We start from the raw sequence: 15,788 nt of genomic DNA, 5'->3' as shown, positions 1-15,788 counted from the left end.
TGAAATTATTACAAAACTAATCAAATAAAAAACATTTTTTTTCAACATTTCTATTTTTTAATAAAAAAAAAAAAAAAAAAAAAAAAAAAAAAAAAATTGGCAAATTTTAAATGACAAAAAATGATTGTGGACTCGTCGTTGGTCGTGCTTAAAATGCATGGCTACTTGGCACTGTACACGTACGCCTGATGTCTGCTTGTGCCAATCAACCTATGTTAAACGTTGAACAACCAAATCTACATTATTTAACTGACATACGCAAAATGATGATTGATATGATGTCTGTCCACTGTATATGCTGTCTGGCGTTTCGTTCAAATATACAAATCTTGTTTCTCCATCGTCTTTGTTCGCTCACTCTCTCTCTCTCTCTCTCTCTCTCTCTTTCTGTGTAACAATGCTGTCTCATGCTCTTCTATATATACATATATATATATATATAAATGTTGTTATTGTTGTATTATTTGTCATTAGTGACTTGAATTTGTGTGATAATGAGACTTCAATATTTTCCCTTTCGTATCGTAACATTTAGTTAATTACGTTAGCGCGTATATCTCTGCCTTAGTTATGAATCAAAATGAGCAACAAAAAATAGTTTTACGAGACCTCTTTCTATATAATCCTGTTATAATAATCGATTCTCTATATCTATTAGTCTTTTTTTATTAATACAAAAATTTTATTATGAAATTATTTTACAAGCAATTATTTATATATATATATATATATACGTATATATATATATATGTATATATGTATATATAAATATATTTTTTTCAATTATTTTTTAAAGCAATTACTTTAGTGTCTCTTTTGTTTGTATTATTATTCACTTTATTTCTCTTGTTATTAAGTATTAATTATAGCAATAATTAATTAATTTTTGTAAAAGATATAATAAATAATTTTTAGTCCTTTTGTTGTAGCCGGTGTTTTATTTGATTCTCGCACTTACAGCCGATTTTGTACATTAATGTTGTAATAGCTTTTGCATTTTTTTTTCTTTTTTTTTTGACATAAAATGCTTTCTCCGATTTCTTATTTTCTTTTTATCGTTGTGTACTGTTGTTCTTATTATTATTCTTGTTGTTGTTGTTATTATTTAACATTTATAACGTAAGTATACATAGGATATGAAGAGCTTTTAATGCAATTTCATTATATTGAAGTAATGGTCAGACGTCAATACCGATGGACGTAATTCAGATAAAAAAGCGACAAAAAAAAAATTTATTTCTTATATTTGTCATCGAAAGAGATAAATTCGTTTACTTATACATATTTTCCAGGCCTTTTGTGCTGTGCATAAAAATGAAAAGACATTCTTCCATATTTCCGGAATTTGAGAGCGCATCCATCATTTGAAAAGAGACTGGTAGTGACTTTATTTTAAAGAACTAAGCAAATTATATTCAATTGTGGCCGAATCCGCTGCTTTGCTTAAAGAAAAAGAAAAAAACAGAAGAAATGTAACTTCGAAACTTTATGATATTGAATGGGCATGGTCGATTTTTTCCATTTTCTAAATACTCCATAGGACATATGTGAAAGCTTTTATCGCTATATCTAGAGTTTATAGAAACAAGCGGTTTTCAAAATCGAGATTTTTTTTTTTTTAGGTCACGGTCTGCCGTGGCCGTCTTCTTTAACCGATTTGGTCCATTTTCCCTACTAATCTGAGTGCGAGAACTTCCAACATATTTGCCAAATTTGGAATTAGTATCTTCAGTTTTGCGACTGAGAGAATGTTTACCATGAATAGACAGATGGATGATTTAAAATTTGATCTGATTAAGAATATGTAACATACTGTACAGGGTTTCCGTGGCTTCCTTCTAGAAGTTGCAGACATTTAGCAAAATAAATATACCTCATCCTTGGTGATGGTTGGCATAAAAAGTTTAAAGTTTTCATAATTATAACTAAAGAAGAAAGGGAAAGTTATACATGTTTTGGTGGTTCAAAATTAAAAATAAAAACCAAACAGTTCTCTTCAAGTGTTACGTGCCACGTGACGTCTTTACTTTCTTATGGGACTCTCAAGGTACAATTTTATTTAATTTGTTCTATATCTGAACGATTTCCCTTCGCTCACCCATCTTCCTAAAAATGTTAAACATCCATTTCTGTTTAGGAAGGTAACGTTTACTTCCGGGTAATCTCACTAATCTCATGTCCTTAGGGTGAAATAAAAGCAAAAAATCAACTATCTCTGGAAGATTTCCCGGTTTTGCCTTTAATACATTGATAATTTTAATTAAGAAGAAAGCGCTCTACTCTCTGACCTAGTTGTCAGCTTTGATAATAGGCTTTATTTTAATTTACATATAGAAATTATTATCGGGCCATATCAAAGGGCTGTCAACGATGATATAACCCTCATGATGTATCCAAGTCGATTTAAGCGATCATATATTCCCCCATCTTTCCGTCTCTCTTCTAATGTTATAACATCCACAAGTCTTGCATCAGTAGCCAAGTAGATAAGAATCACGCCTATCAAACCAATGTTAGCAGAGTCAAATCTCAGAGTGTTAGAGTTTACTTTACACGTAACTAAAGCGCCTGCTCAAACGTTAAAAAAATAATATTTATCGATTGGTCACACACCCATTAGTCCAAGGCTTCTGACTATCTCTCTCTCTTTCCTCTTTCTTCTGTCTGTTCCTGGGTTTTATATGAACGGTATATTTCCTGAGGTAATAATTAAAAACGAAATAAGGGAGTGACCCAAATTTTCACAAAATATGGCTTTTAACCGGTTTCGGATAAGGGATATTAAATATTGTATTAATGACTTTTGTCAAATAAACCATTATATAGAGGAATGGCTGCAAAACTGATCCAATTCGATTTTTAAAAAAGCCTCGTTCCTAGAACAAAACATGTCAGAGTAAACGTCGTAAATATCGAAATAGAAATTTGGAATTTGAATAACATATTATCATGATCAAAAAATAAGTCGAAAATCTTTAAATAAAGATTGCATCATCTTCATTGCTTTCATAATACGCAAGTTATATTCCTAATTGAAGAACTAGAACTACCGAAGAAGAGAGTCATGCTATACAATATCGCGATTATCGAGAAAGACTGTCAATGACTTTGACGAGATTATCTTTGGCTCTGGTTTTCCTTTCCCGACGGTGCTGGTTGGGTATTGCTTGATTAGCCGATTGTTTTCGAATCGTAGACAGAAAATACAAGTTTAATCTTCCGTAATGGCACCTCTCATAATTTCCTAGTAATCAGAAATGCTTCGATCGCAGACAGAGAGATCCAATGTATGTTGTCAAAAACATATTCAACCCTGTAGTAATTAAATTAAATATATTGGCATGAAACTCTATATACATATCAAAGGTAGTATTAACAACCCAGAGGAAAAAGTTCATGTTTTCATGGCAGCCGCGATATTTAAATAAGAAATTCATCTAAATTTTTATTCACAAAATATTTGTCGGGTTCTACTTAGAATTAAAATAAAGATTGTGGATGTATGGAACTTATATAAAAATAGCATTTTTAATTCGGCATCGCTGTCGTAAAACACATGATTACTTTCAATTCAATTCCAAAATTGATTGAAGCGAGATAAGAAAAAATTTGCGGCACAATTTAATCTTCTAGATAAGTTAGAATTTTTAAGACTCCAAGTCCGCTCTGCGCGTTAATCGATTACACTCATATTGCATAAGGCTTTGCAATACGTGGTTCGCTGTGAGATCAGTGTTCATAATCACGTGACCAAAAAAACAGATAGCGATATATAATACGCTTGGTTTTTTTTATTTTTTACCCTCGTCGGTCGTCAAAATCTGTGGACTATAAGAAGTTTTACGACTTCCATGCATTCTCGCTGCATTTTGCCTCTTCATTAACGAAAAAGTAAAAAAACATTTCACCCGAAAAAGATATTCATCGTGTAAAAAGCCGTAAAAAGGGTTGTTCGAAACACCACTTTTGATATTATTCACCGAGTAATATCATCTTGTGCGTGCCCTAACGAGAGGGTAATTTTTCAAAATTTCTTTCAAAACTACAAAGAAGAATTCGTTGATGTATGCCTTTGTAGGGTTAAAATTATTCGTGCCATAATTTTAAAATTAAATGAAAAAGAGTGGCAACTCTTCGAAAAAGATGTTCTTTTTTGACCCGTCTGGCCATATTGTTATAGATGGCAAAGTTTCTATGGACCATCACCGGCATAGGTTGTCTAAAGAGATCCTACTTAACTCGAAATCTTTAATGCTTGAAAGCATTTATTTATGGGCACAAAAGTTTGCCTGAAGTTTGCAACGTTTTCTCCCCTTTGGACACTTGTACTTAGATACGCAAAACCGCTGATATATTGTTTTAAGGAAAATGGGAGGGAACTCTATTTCGGGTGTGTGTGTGTGTGTGTGTGTGTATATATATATTGACGTTTTCAGAAAAAACATTATTCAATAAATAAGATTTTGCCGAATAAATCTTCATGATGTTATTTGTTCTAAGCAATAACTGTGATGGGCGTGCTCTACTGCTATATAGCACAACTACCTGATAATTATTATGTAAAGCATCTTTATTGCTATATATGAAAAATAGCATTATTTGTTTCCTTTTGGTCCATTGCTAGTTTTTACTGCGAGACATTGAAACGAATACGTTTTGTCAATATTTCTGAAAAATAGTAGAAAATAAGAAATGATCAATCAATATCCCACAAACAGACCACAAACGATTATACTAAAAAGGAGACAAACGAACGAACGAACTTAACTTATTTATCGGCCGAGCAGATCTTATGCCCTCGATCACCTTCTACCCATATTATCCAATATCAAAATTTAGTTGTTTTCGCTTTATAATATGTAGGAAAGATTAGATCGTAACCGAATGTAATTTTCTCATCTGTTCCTATTGTCTCCACGTATAGACTGGTTTTCCTTCAAATGACTATGTCATGCCGAGTGCGGGTCTTATGGGACCTAGAAAGTCCGACCGGAGACTTTTATAAATTATTTTCTCAATTTTCTCCTCAATTCCGGTACCACGAGCGTCAGGAGCCCCCAAAGCACTTCCTCTAGCTTTGGCCTGACAACGGGAACGGCCCATAGCGGGAGTTTCGTGGTGGCTGTGGTTGGCCCAAAAATCGCGGGAAGAGCTTTTTTGCACGGTGTGGAATTGCATTGCAATCGGGTGCCTTACCCACAGAAAGGCAGAGGTTTTAGGTAGGCCTCGCCCTCACCAGAGGGGAGATGCGACCATAACGTATCTCGTCTGGTACTCGGGGACTTAGTATTCCTCATGGCAACGTGTGCGCCGACTTCGGCACCGTATGTTGCGAGGATTATTAACCTCGGGGAGTTCGAGTGTTTCACACTCCGTGTGCCATCGGGCACCGTGGGGTTAAAACTTCACGGTAGTGTACCCACGTTAAACCCTCGGAAACATCTGTCTCCATGCATAGGTTTGCAGGTGTTACTTTAGTGAGTGCACTTTACTACGTAAACGTAGAATTTGTACTGACGTTTTAAGCGAGAACAAACATTCATTCACAAAAGTAGCGCATACAAGCAGACAAAAGATTAGGAATTTTGGGTTTTTTTTTGCAACACAACAAATGAATCTGTGGGTATAATGCTATTTGATAGGTTTTGGTCTTCAAGATGCTCTTAGTCGAAGTTGACCACATTTTACTGCTTTGCTCTGCTTGAATTCAAGTGAAATGCCCATTGCATAGGTGAATTTCATAGAAGAGATGTCTATTTTAAAGGATCCAAGTCATGTTCTTCATACCTGGATCAAATTTTAAGGCGTTGTGTTGGAGTACGTTATAGCTCACTGCCGATCTGGACGTTACACCAGTAAGACTACGCTTTCATAGCAGTGACCTCTCGAGAAGTTGGTCAGACCCGAATGAAGATGAATCACTTAGATAGCGTTTCCCAACTTTCGCGGCAAAGTCACTAAGATGCTTGAAAGTCGTTTTCTTCAACTATCTTGAAAGAGGTTACGCTTTGCCGGCAGTGAACTCTTTAGAAGTTGGTCAGGGCCGAATGAAAGTGACTCATTTAGGTGCTACTTCCCTACTTTGACACAGTAAGGCTCTTAAAAGTTGTTTGCTTCACGAGAATTGAAATTTTTCGTACTTCCTCTTAATTTCTTCTTATTGCACGTGTATGTGCACAGCAGAGAAATGAGTCGAATGCAGGGTGGATAAGTTTTCAGCCCTTCTATGCAAATCTCTCTAGTAAATGTGCATTTGTTGCGTGACAGTTTGACCTTTCGAAGGGAGATTTTACTTGACTTAGGGCTGTCGGTTGAAACTTCGTTGATTTTCTTCTGGCAAATATATTTCTTGGCTGGCTGGCACAAATGCGCTGTAGACTGTGCGGATCCCAGATGACATTTGCAAGATAAAAATATTATATAATAATATTAAGTTTCATCAAAGGAACTCGCGAGGATTTATTATTCTAAAGATACAAATGCAGAAAGAAGCGCACACTTATTTGGAGCAAGTTTCATTATCAGATCATTTATTTGATTAAAAATGATTTTTTGTTTAGGAAAATATTTGGCTTTTGTACTATAGGTGTTATATTCGAAGCTTCTCACTCTTTACACTTACTCAATTAATAATTGAGTTATATTACTACTAGGCTGTAATAATAGATTGCAGCGCCATTGACATATTTATACCATGTATCGCATCACATTTTATTTATAAACGCAAGCGAAGCATTTACTTGAGTACTTAATTATTATGTTAATGACAATGACAACGAAAATAACAATTGTTGACTAATTCTAGTATTGGTGTAGGTCATGTATGCGTTAGTAGCATAAAAATTAAGTGATATAACGATTGACTATGAATTTGTAAAGTATTTGGCCCATCAAGTTTCCTTTCTACTGGGTAGTAATTTTCCAAGCTTCCCGCAGGGTAAGTCAAAACAAGTAAATTTGCCAAAGGAACAATAAAGAAATTATGAGTTTTTTTTTGGAAGAAAAGGAATACGAATTGATGATCGTTTATCTCAACAATGATGATTTATTGAACTAAAGTTTCGGTGTATAGACTACTTCACCGGGGGTACATTAAATAAAAGCGAAATTTATATGGAGCTACCTTTTATTCTACTTGTCTGTCCCTCTGTCTGAGCTAAACATATTAGAAAATAAATAAAAAAAAAAAAATGCTTTGTATACCCTACACTACTTGAGATACAGAATTGTATATTAAACGTGTGTTGATGCATGCAATATCCATAAAAATTTAACATAGAACGTTGTTCTGTTATACTGAAAGTGATTTTAAATCGATTCAACCATATCTGTCCGTCTATGTCCCTTGTTGTTTTGCGATCAAACTGCAGATATTTCGATGTACCTTAGTACATTGGCGGGAGCTGAGCGTGGCTCGGGTCGAACTACTTTTCCGATTTACGCCGCCTGTGGCACAAACAATTAAGTTTGTGCGGACGTACGTAACATCCAGATGAACTTGAGATAGACCCATCTTTTACTATACATTACTATATTAATAAGCTTATCCGTCCGTCTGTCTGTCTTGTGTTCAATTTACAGGCCGCAAATGTTTCAGATATTATTGTATTTTGACCCAGGAACGAACGTTATTGAAAATGGTTTAGATCCGAGCACTTTTTCAAACAATTTTAATGTAAATCCTTGTTTTGTTGTTGTTGTATGTCGTTGTATGAATAACTGTAATAAACGAGGTGATGTAGGGGATTTAACGTTTCTATCTATCTTCACCTGTTAGACTTAGAATGATGTCTAAGTCAGTTAAAATTAATTGTTTACTTAAATAAATTCTTAAAGGTAACATATTATAATCCGTAACGGTGCTTGTGCCGGCAATTGTTTTTGTATTTTTTTTGTGAAATTGAATATTTTTAAAGCGTGCCATTTATTATTCTTTAGCTTCTGCTTGCTTTGTTTCGTATTTCTTTTAAATTAATTTACTGCTTGAGCGCACTCGCCGGAATGTTGTTACATAATAACAACATTATTATTATGTAACAATATTATTATTATGTAACAACATTATTATTATGTAACAACATTCCGGCGTTCCTAATATTTCTCAAATGAGATTCATAACACTTGATTGTGTGACTGCCTGAATTAAGATTGGCCCCGATTCTATTTATAATCTTTAGAAAAGTTATTTGTAAAAAAACTTCTTTGCGAAATTCTTTGCCAGAGTTTGTGTATTTGACAACAATTCACTCTAATGACCCTTGGCAGTCGTTCCAATCGTTTTATCTGCAATTTTTCCAATGTTTGCGTCAATTCCTAGTCGCCTTTGTTTTATGACAACAGCAGGTAAAACATCGCAAAATTTTATTTGCTTTTACTTATATTACAATATTTTAGGAAATTTCGTTTGCTGTAGACGTCAGTAATTCTCATGCACACTTAAGGTCAAATTCTGGATAGAAGAATTGCGTTCTCATAGAAGACATAAAACCGGATTTATTATTAGTAGTAGTACAATAGACATCAGAGAATTCTTGTGGAATATACTTCTAGCCTACACCACTTGTCGTACATGGTATGCTAAGTTTGTCCCGACGTATGTAATACGCAGAAGGGCTTAAGGTAGACCCATCTTTTATTATATCGATCTAAGCCTATCTGTCCGTCTGTCCCAATAATTTGTGTTCTAACTATAGGTCGCAGTTTTTGAGATTTTTGGTGAAATTTGGTAGAGTGACGTGTTTCGACCCAAGGGCGAACGCTATTGAAAAGGGGTCGGATCGATCTACTTGTTCGACCACAGCCCATATAGTGCGCTATTCTGAAAAATCATGTACGGAAAAACTTTGCAATTTTCAAGATTTCTCGGCAAAAGTGGCTAAGTATTAGTATTTCGGCATTCTAAATTAGTATAAAAACTTAAGACCGATTAGGGCAATTTTTGAACCCCCTCTCATATAGCGAATGCTGAAGTTCAATCAACAAAAAGGCACAATTTTCAATGTTTCACGGTGAAAATGATCCGATAATAGTAATTTAACATTAAAAATTTAACCGTACCAAAATTGGACCGTCTCGGCCTAGTTTTTGGATAGTATGACAATTGATCTTCTGTATGCGGTGATGAAAATTGACCCATAATAGTAATTTCATAGAAAAGTAAAAATTGCCTTAGGCTATGTGGTGTAGGGTATTTAATAGTCGGCCTTGCCCAACGATAATGTGCTTACTTGTTTTACACTTTGCTTAATTCGAAAGGATTCGGCTTATTTGCTAAGTAGTGTTCGATTGAACGATTTCCATATTATTAAAGTTCAAATTCACGCACTTCCGAGAAGTGGGTATAACTTACGGTCCAGGTGTCTTCCTTAGATATGGTAGCCGTTTTTCAGGCTTTCGCTCCGGGATCGAAACTTGATACCCGTCACCCGTTGCAATCACAATATCATCAAAAGTTGACAGCGTAGAAATTTGAAAGATCAGTCATCTATACCAGATTATACGGTCTCTGCAAAGTCATCCAGACTTTTTTTTAAACTAGGAGATATCATACTAAAATCTCGCATGCGAAATCTATCATAATACACATACAATTTTTTCGCTCAAGAGATTTTAAATAGTTTAGCTCAAGTATCAAGAAGACCGTTTAATACAGAAAAATTAATTAATTTTTCTGTCATTCATAGCAAAATGTCAAATTTAGAATATCAAATCTACTATGAATGAATTTTTAATGAAATTTCCAGTTTCCTTCACTCTTACAACCGATTTCTACTATTCGGAATGAGACGTTTAATTTTATCAAATATGTGATTATGAAAATCATAAAAAATTTGCCTAGATTCTGCTTCTTTTTTTTTTTATATTTGTAATCATAAACGGTCAAACTATTGACTTTGTTTACGCGATGGTACGTACTTTCAAATGCTAACAAGGCAAAAGACAGCTAAACTTAATATTCATATTCATGTCCATTCACTGTAAAATGGTGTTTAGCTTGAACAGAGTTTTGCGAAAAGATAAGATGTGCAGATATTTTTCTAAAATATCGCACAAAGTTCAAATGCTAACAGCTCCATACGACGCTTATTTTCCAAATTCTTGTTAGCTTTTCTGAATCAAATAGTCTTGTAAATGGTTGATTAATGATCATGACCAAAATAGCTAGTTGTAGATTAATACGGTTTTTTAAACTGGGGAAAGGAATTGTCTTCTTGAATTGCGTTCCGAGGCTACAGAGTTAATTGATGAAGTACAAGACGTGCAGACTGATTCTTCAATGTCTTTTGGAATTTTGTTCTATGGATCGATGGAAAAGATGTAATGTATGAAGCACTAGACATGGTGATTGATGCTTCACTTGATCTGCGGCGGCAACAGAGTGAACATGCTTGTTAGAGCATATGCGATTTCTACACAAATTCTTTGGTCGCTAGAATGCAACCATGGGTTAAATTTTAGATAATATTCGACTCACTTCCACATATAAGGCGAAATTGCATGAAAAGTGAACTATCATATTGTGTCAATGTTTAATTTTCAGTATTTTATGATGAAGGTAGATGTAGAATTGTATTGGGCGGGATAGCCGGTCATTTATTGTATATCCCTATCATTTGTTATTCCTATTTCTGATCGTTACTTGTTGTATTATTTTTTCAGAATTCCCACCAATCCGGATATCGAGAACGATATCGACGACAGTGAAGACGCGTAGCCATTACTGTGCAATGCGGAATCGGGTATCGATGACGATGATAGCGATGACAATAATGTTATAAACAATGGTGACATAACCGTACAAGCTATCTCAAATACGATAATTAGCTAGCATATGCTTACGATTCTGCAAATTTTAACGAAGTATTTTTAATAGGAACAAACGATTTAATATTAAAAACAAAAAATTGATGATAATAATGATGATCAAGTCTTGGCTGTGAAATATTTGTATATACATTTTTCATAAATTTCGTTTTTAATATTAAAAAAAGTTTAAATAAAATCGTAAATGTTATATAACGTTACCGATGACATAGGTATTATTTTCTTTTCGAAATTAAATCAAGTTAATATCAAGAATTAAAGCCGAATTAAATAGACACATAATCACATAGAGGTATGGACATCTGTGAATGTATTGATTGTGACAAAAGTCCATTGATTTTAAATCATTCATTTAATGTTACATTAGTATTTATTTTTTTACAAGCCTACACTTATTAACTTTATGTACTCTTTGCAACGAAAAAAATTTATATTACAAGTATTTATTAAAAGACTTTCACGCAAACGTGAAAAATTTGAATAAAAAATTTATATATAGTCACCGGAGATTCGTGGTATTCTCCCAACTATCTACGTCGTATAGGTGATACATAAAAAAGAATGAAGAATCACTAGAGATCTGTGGTACTCTCTATGTATTGCCTACACTTGCTCCGCGCATTATCTACTCATGCTCTATGCCTTGTGGATAGTGTGTACAAAACTAATTGTCTGCGTATTCTTTATGAATTGTTTACGCATTCTCTACGAATTATCTACCTCATGTAGAGAATACGTAGAAAATTATTAGAGAATCACTAATTATTTTATTTAATTTAACTTTTCATTTTATTACACATATCCACTTATGTAACATAAAAAAGTATTGGAATAACAAAAGTAAGTGTTATAGAATAATAAAAAATAATTTTAATAAAATGTAAAATAATACTTCATAAAATTGTTTGATAATTCATTTGGATGGAAAAAAAATGTGAGTGTAGGGATAGATTGAGTTTGAAACATGTCTCATTTTATCATAGGCGCCACTTTAGGGAAGGACGCATCGTCTGCGCATTCTCACAGTCAATTTCCCTATACTACCGCAATTACATCAATTATTGCTTCAATTTTCAATTTGATTTAGTTTGTTAGGGGCAAAATCAAGTCGGTGTTTCCGTCTTTCTCAGTGGCGTAGGAATATACATCTATGATAGGTTAGGCTGATGTATTCAGACAAATGCATAAAAAGCTAAAGTGAGTTGCATGTAAGCTGCTAAATACTCAAGACACTACATGAACAGACTAGAGGGTGATAACGGAGAAGACTGTGACAGAAATTATTGCTAATCGAACTAATAAGCAATTAAGAAGAGAAGTAGATCTAAATTAAAGGGAAGTGAAGATGGATGTGAGTGTGTAAACTGTAATTTGTTTGAAAATAAAAGTTGAAACCAATAATTTAAACATAATTAAAGAATAATGCTATGAAAACTAGATGACAAGTTTGCTTATGAAATTGCAGATTAGTAAGTGTTTTGAACTCCCATTAGTTGAGCCTTGTCCTTTTGGTAAAAGTCTTGCGCACAGAAATAAATGTTCTTGAGCAGGAAGACCTTTGGACAAGCACTGTCCTATCTCGTCCCGAGAATTTTATTCCTTGCAAGTTGGAACTAACTGTAATACATCACTCTCAGCTAACCATTTCAAATGCGGACGCCATTGATGTTTAGCTTCGCCAACCGTTCGCTTAATCTGCGTCATTTGAGCTTTGGATGTCGTAATGCATCCACTGTTCATCACTTATAAGGATCTAGCAGCACTATTCTTTGAATTAAATACAAAAAGTAAAACTTCCCGGAAATGAAATATCTACGATACAGAATTACGCGTGTGCAAGGCATGTGAAAAGAAAACGCATAGTATATGAAAACCACATGCAAAGCGTACGCAAAGCATATTCAAACTCTGTGAAAAGCGAGGCGTATGCGGGAGTAACTATGGCTCTTCTAAAAATGCAACATTTCAACAGTGAAGTAAGTTCAAGCCATGAATGGCAATAGAAAACCGATCGACGTAGCTATTCTCACATCCTCCCTTCGCCCGCCTGGAGGCTCGACGGAAAATCCTTTTCTTCGTTCGACAGAAACACAAATGTCAACTCTGACAAAGGGACTTTCTGGTGTCTTCCGGCTAGTACGAAGGGATTTCAAATTCTGGAAAGTTTCCAGTCTTCTTGAACTTTATACAAGTTGGCTCGAAGTGTAGACTAGAGAATAACATAGACACGGGATCTTCGTCCACTGGCGAATGGCACGAACTTCCTTTCTTCAACATTTCGCCTATTTCTATCCTCACCTTAATGGTTTCTGAAAACATGCATCCAACGAACAATGGAGAATAAAGATATGTTGTTTACCTAAAATGGGATTAATTCTAAAATAAATATGTTAGACACTACGACCTGGCGGATTAATTTTTTGTTAATAATACCAACGATATGGGCATCAAATAAAAGGACTCGAAGAGTAGAAGCAACAAGGTAAGACTGTTAATTTTAAATTAATTATGGTAACTATGGGCGTCACGACGTAGAGGATTAATGTTTTTGTTACGAAACCATGGATATGGGTATCAAATGAAGCAGCTCGAAGAGTAGAAGGCCACAAGAAAAGTGTGTTAATTCTAAATTAATTACGGTGGGCGTCACGAAGCAGCGGATACATCTTCTTATTACGACGCCACTGATATGGGTATCACATAAAAGCGGCGGGAGAATAGAACGCGCAAAACTAAATGTGGTAACGTTATGATGGACGTAACGACATGGTAGATTACTTGTTCTTAAGAATATATTTTAGCGAAGTAAAGGGTGAAAGATAAATTTTATCCCCTTTCACTTTTTTACGACAATAAATAAAAAGATGGGGCGCAAAATATTTTAATGCTGGTGGGTATACGGGACTCATCCCCATTCGAATATAAATTTCTTACTTGTTACAAAAGGGAGGGGATGCCGCTTCAGCTTTTCTTAGCAGACAGAAAGGTTGAGGTATCCTTGTCTGGATGAAGCGCATCGACAGAATTGATTACATTGTTTCGCGTTATTCATGCCAACAAAATTATGAATTTTTCAAAGCATCGAAGATTCGCATCGTTCGAAATGTGAAATCTATCCCTATTTAAACATTGCATTGGACGTAAACAATAATAGCAGTGAAGTCAATTTTATTTTTTTAAGGAATATCTATACACTTCTGTGAAAAACTCGTTTAACTCGATAAATCGAATTAAATGAAATCGTATCCGAGTTTTGCGCGTTAAAATGAAAAATGATACTTTTTTATTATTTTTGTTTAAAAAGAAAATAAAAAACAAAATATATGTATGTAATGCGCTCTTGACATATAATCGAATCTGTTTGTACCTTTCACTCGTATGATCATATTAAAGAAATCTTTACATTTGATTTGCATATAGGCTGGCCATTCAACGTGAAATCAGTTAAGAGACAGAGCGAGAGATAGAGAGAGATAGAAAATAAATGATAAAATTGAAAAATTCATATTTAAATCGAAGATATATGAGAAACATTTAACACTGAGTCGTTAAAGATCATTGTTATGCAAGGTCTCGAGACTGTTTATGTAAAATTTTATATCAATATTCATTAGAAATCGTGACGTCATACGAACTATTTTTTTCAAATATTCACCTTTACGAGTTTGTTTACAGTCTTTAGGTGCTATGAGTAGCTGTTTGGATCCATTTTAACACTTACGAAGTATGCTAAGTGTAAGGTACCGAGCGTACGAGCGCTGAGTGCTACGAGTAGCTCTTTCGATCCATTTTAACACTTACGAAATGTGCTAAGTGTAAGGTACCGAACAGAAAAAATACTATTTCCTCTTAAGCACGTGTTGTTACTTGCTTGCTTTTATATATGTGGAGTTTCTTCGCTTTATCGAAACGTTTGCAACGCCGACTAGGCAGCTTCAGCGACTCAACAAAGTATATACATTCCGGTGTCCGTTTGTCCACCTTTCCCCCGGTCGGCCTGCGTAATGCCTATTGTAACCATTCTCCTAGCCGCATAAACAAAGTCATTAACTTCAAATTTTGCAGAAACATTGAAAGTCCGGGCCAAGTTAGTTGAAGGGCACCCCTACAGTACTACGTAAACTGAGAACACAACTGTTTTTCAGCATTGATTTTTTAACGATTACTCATAAACTACAGCTGATAAATTTGCAGAACTTTGAACGTTTCTTTTATGGGCGATGCTATAGTAACTCTTGATCACGCCTACCGAATATTATAGTATATCAAAATATTTCAACACTTTTATAACGCGTAGAGGCAATGTCCGAAAACCCCAATTTCTAAATTTCTAGCCATTTTCAAATATGGAATGCACCTAAGCATGTCCGTCTTTCCGTCTGTATAAGATCTGTTGTAAGCATTCTTCTGGCTTCATAACTGAAGCTATCGAATTTAAATTTTACAGAAACATTAAAATCGCTTACACTCCTGTTAATACTGAAAATGGGCCAATTTGGTTGAAGGACGCCTAGAGTACTACGCCCACAGTACTACGTAAGCTGAGGGCACCTCGATTTTTCAAAAGAAAAAGGATACTGATTTTTTGCTCATTGCTCTTAAACTATAGCAGATAAATGTGCAAAGATTTGTACGCATGTTCTATGGACGAGGCTGTAACATATGTACAAAGCTGGAAAGAATTGACTGCGTCTATCCGCAGTTATAGATTACAAAATTTAATTTTTTTTTCAAAACTTTTATAAGCTTCAAAGACCACACAAGGTATGTAACTTTTTAGCCAATTTCAAATTTAGAATACACTGAACCATCTGTCAGTCTGCCCAAATATGGTAAACATTTTCCAGTTAGTCTACAATCACCTATAAATTTGCAATAGAATTTGGAAGTGGCGTAAACTTTTCAAAGGATACGCCTACAAGCCTATATGACAAAAAAATTTATTTTGAAAATAGAAAAAATCA

General features: G+C 34.4%; 1 protein-coding gene across 3 annotated transcripts in view; it reads left to right on the top strand.

The window, feature by feature from the left end:
- LOC119639857 (protein Malvolio) overlaps positions 1 to 11,296 on the top strand; it is a 55,880-nt gene extending 44,584 nt beyond the window's left edge. The window contains exon 12 of one of the 3 annotated variants that reach the window (XM_038037532.1): positions 10,660 to 11,296. In XM_038037532.1, coding sequence (XP_037893460.1) covers positions 10,660 to 10,714 — 55 coding nt within the window. In that variant the 3' untranslated portion in view covers positions 10,715 to 11,296. Of the gene's footprint in view, positions 1 to 474; positions 692 to 10,659 lie in introns of those variants that run through there. The other 2 variants (XM_038037531.1, XM_038037530.1) reach the window with 2 other exon arrangements.
- The last annotated feature ends 4,492 nt before the right edge of the window (positions 11,297 to 15,788 follow it).

This window comes from Glossina fuscipes, unplaced genomic scaffold (genome assembly GCF_014805625.2).
Source record: "Glossina fuscipes isolate IAEA_lab_2018 unplaced genomic scaffold, Yale_Gfus_2 114, whole genome shotgun sequence".
Classification (NCBI taxonomy): domain Eukaryota; kingdom Metazoa; phylum Arthropoda; class Insecta; order Diptera; family Glossinidae; genus Glossina; species Glossina fuscipes.
Note: the sequence above shows the minus strand (reverse complement) of the source record. Positions and strands in the feature narration are given on the sequence as shown.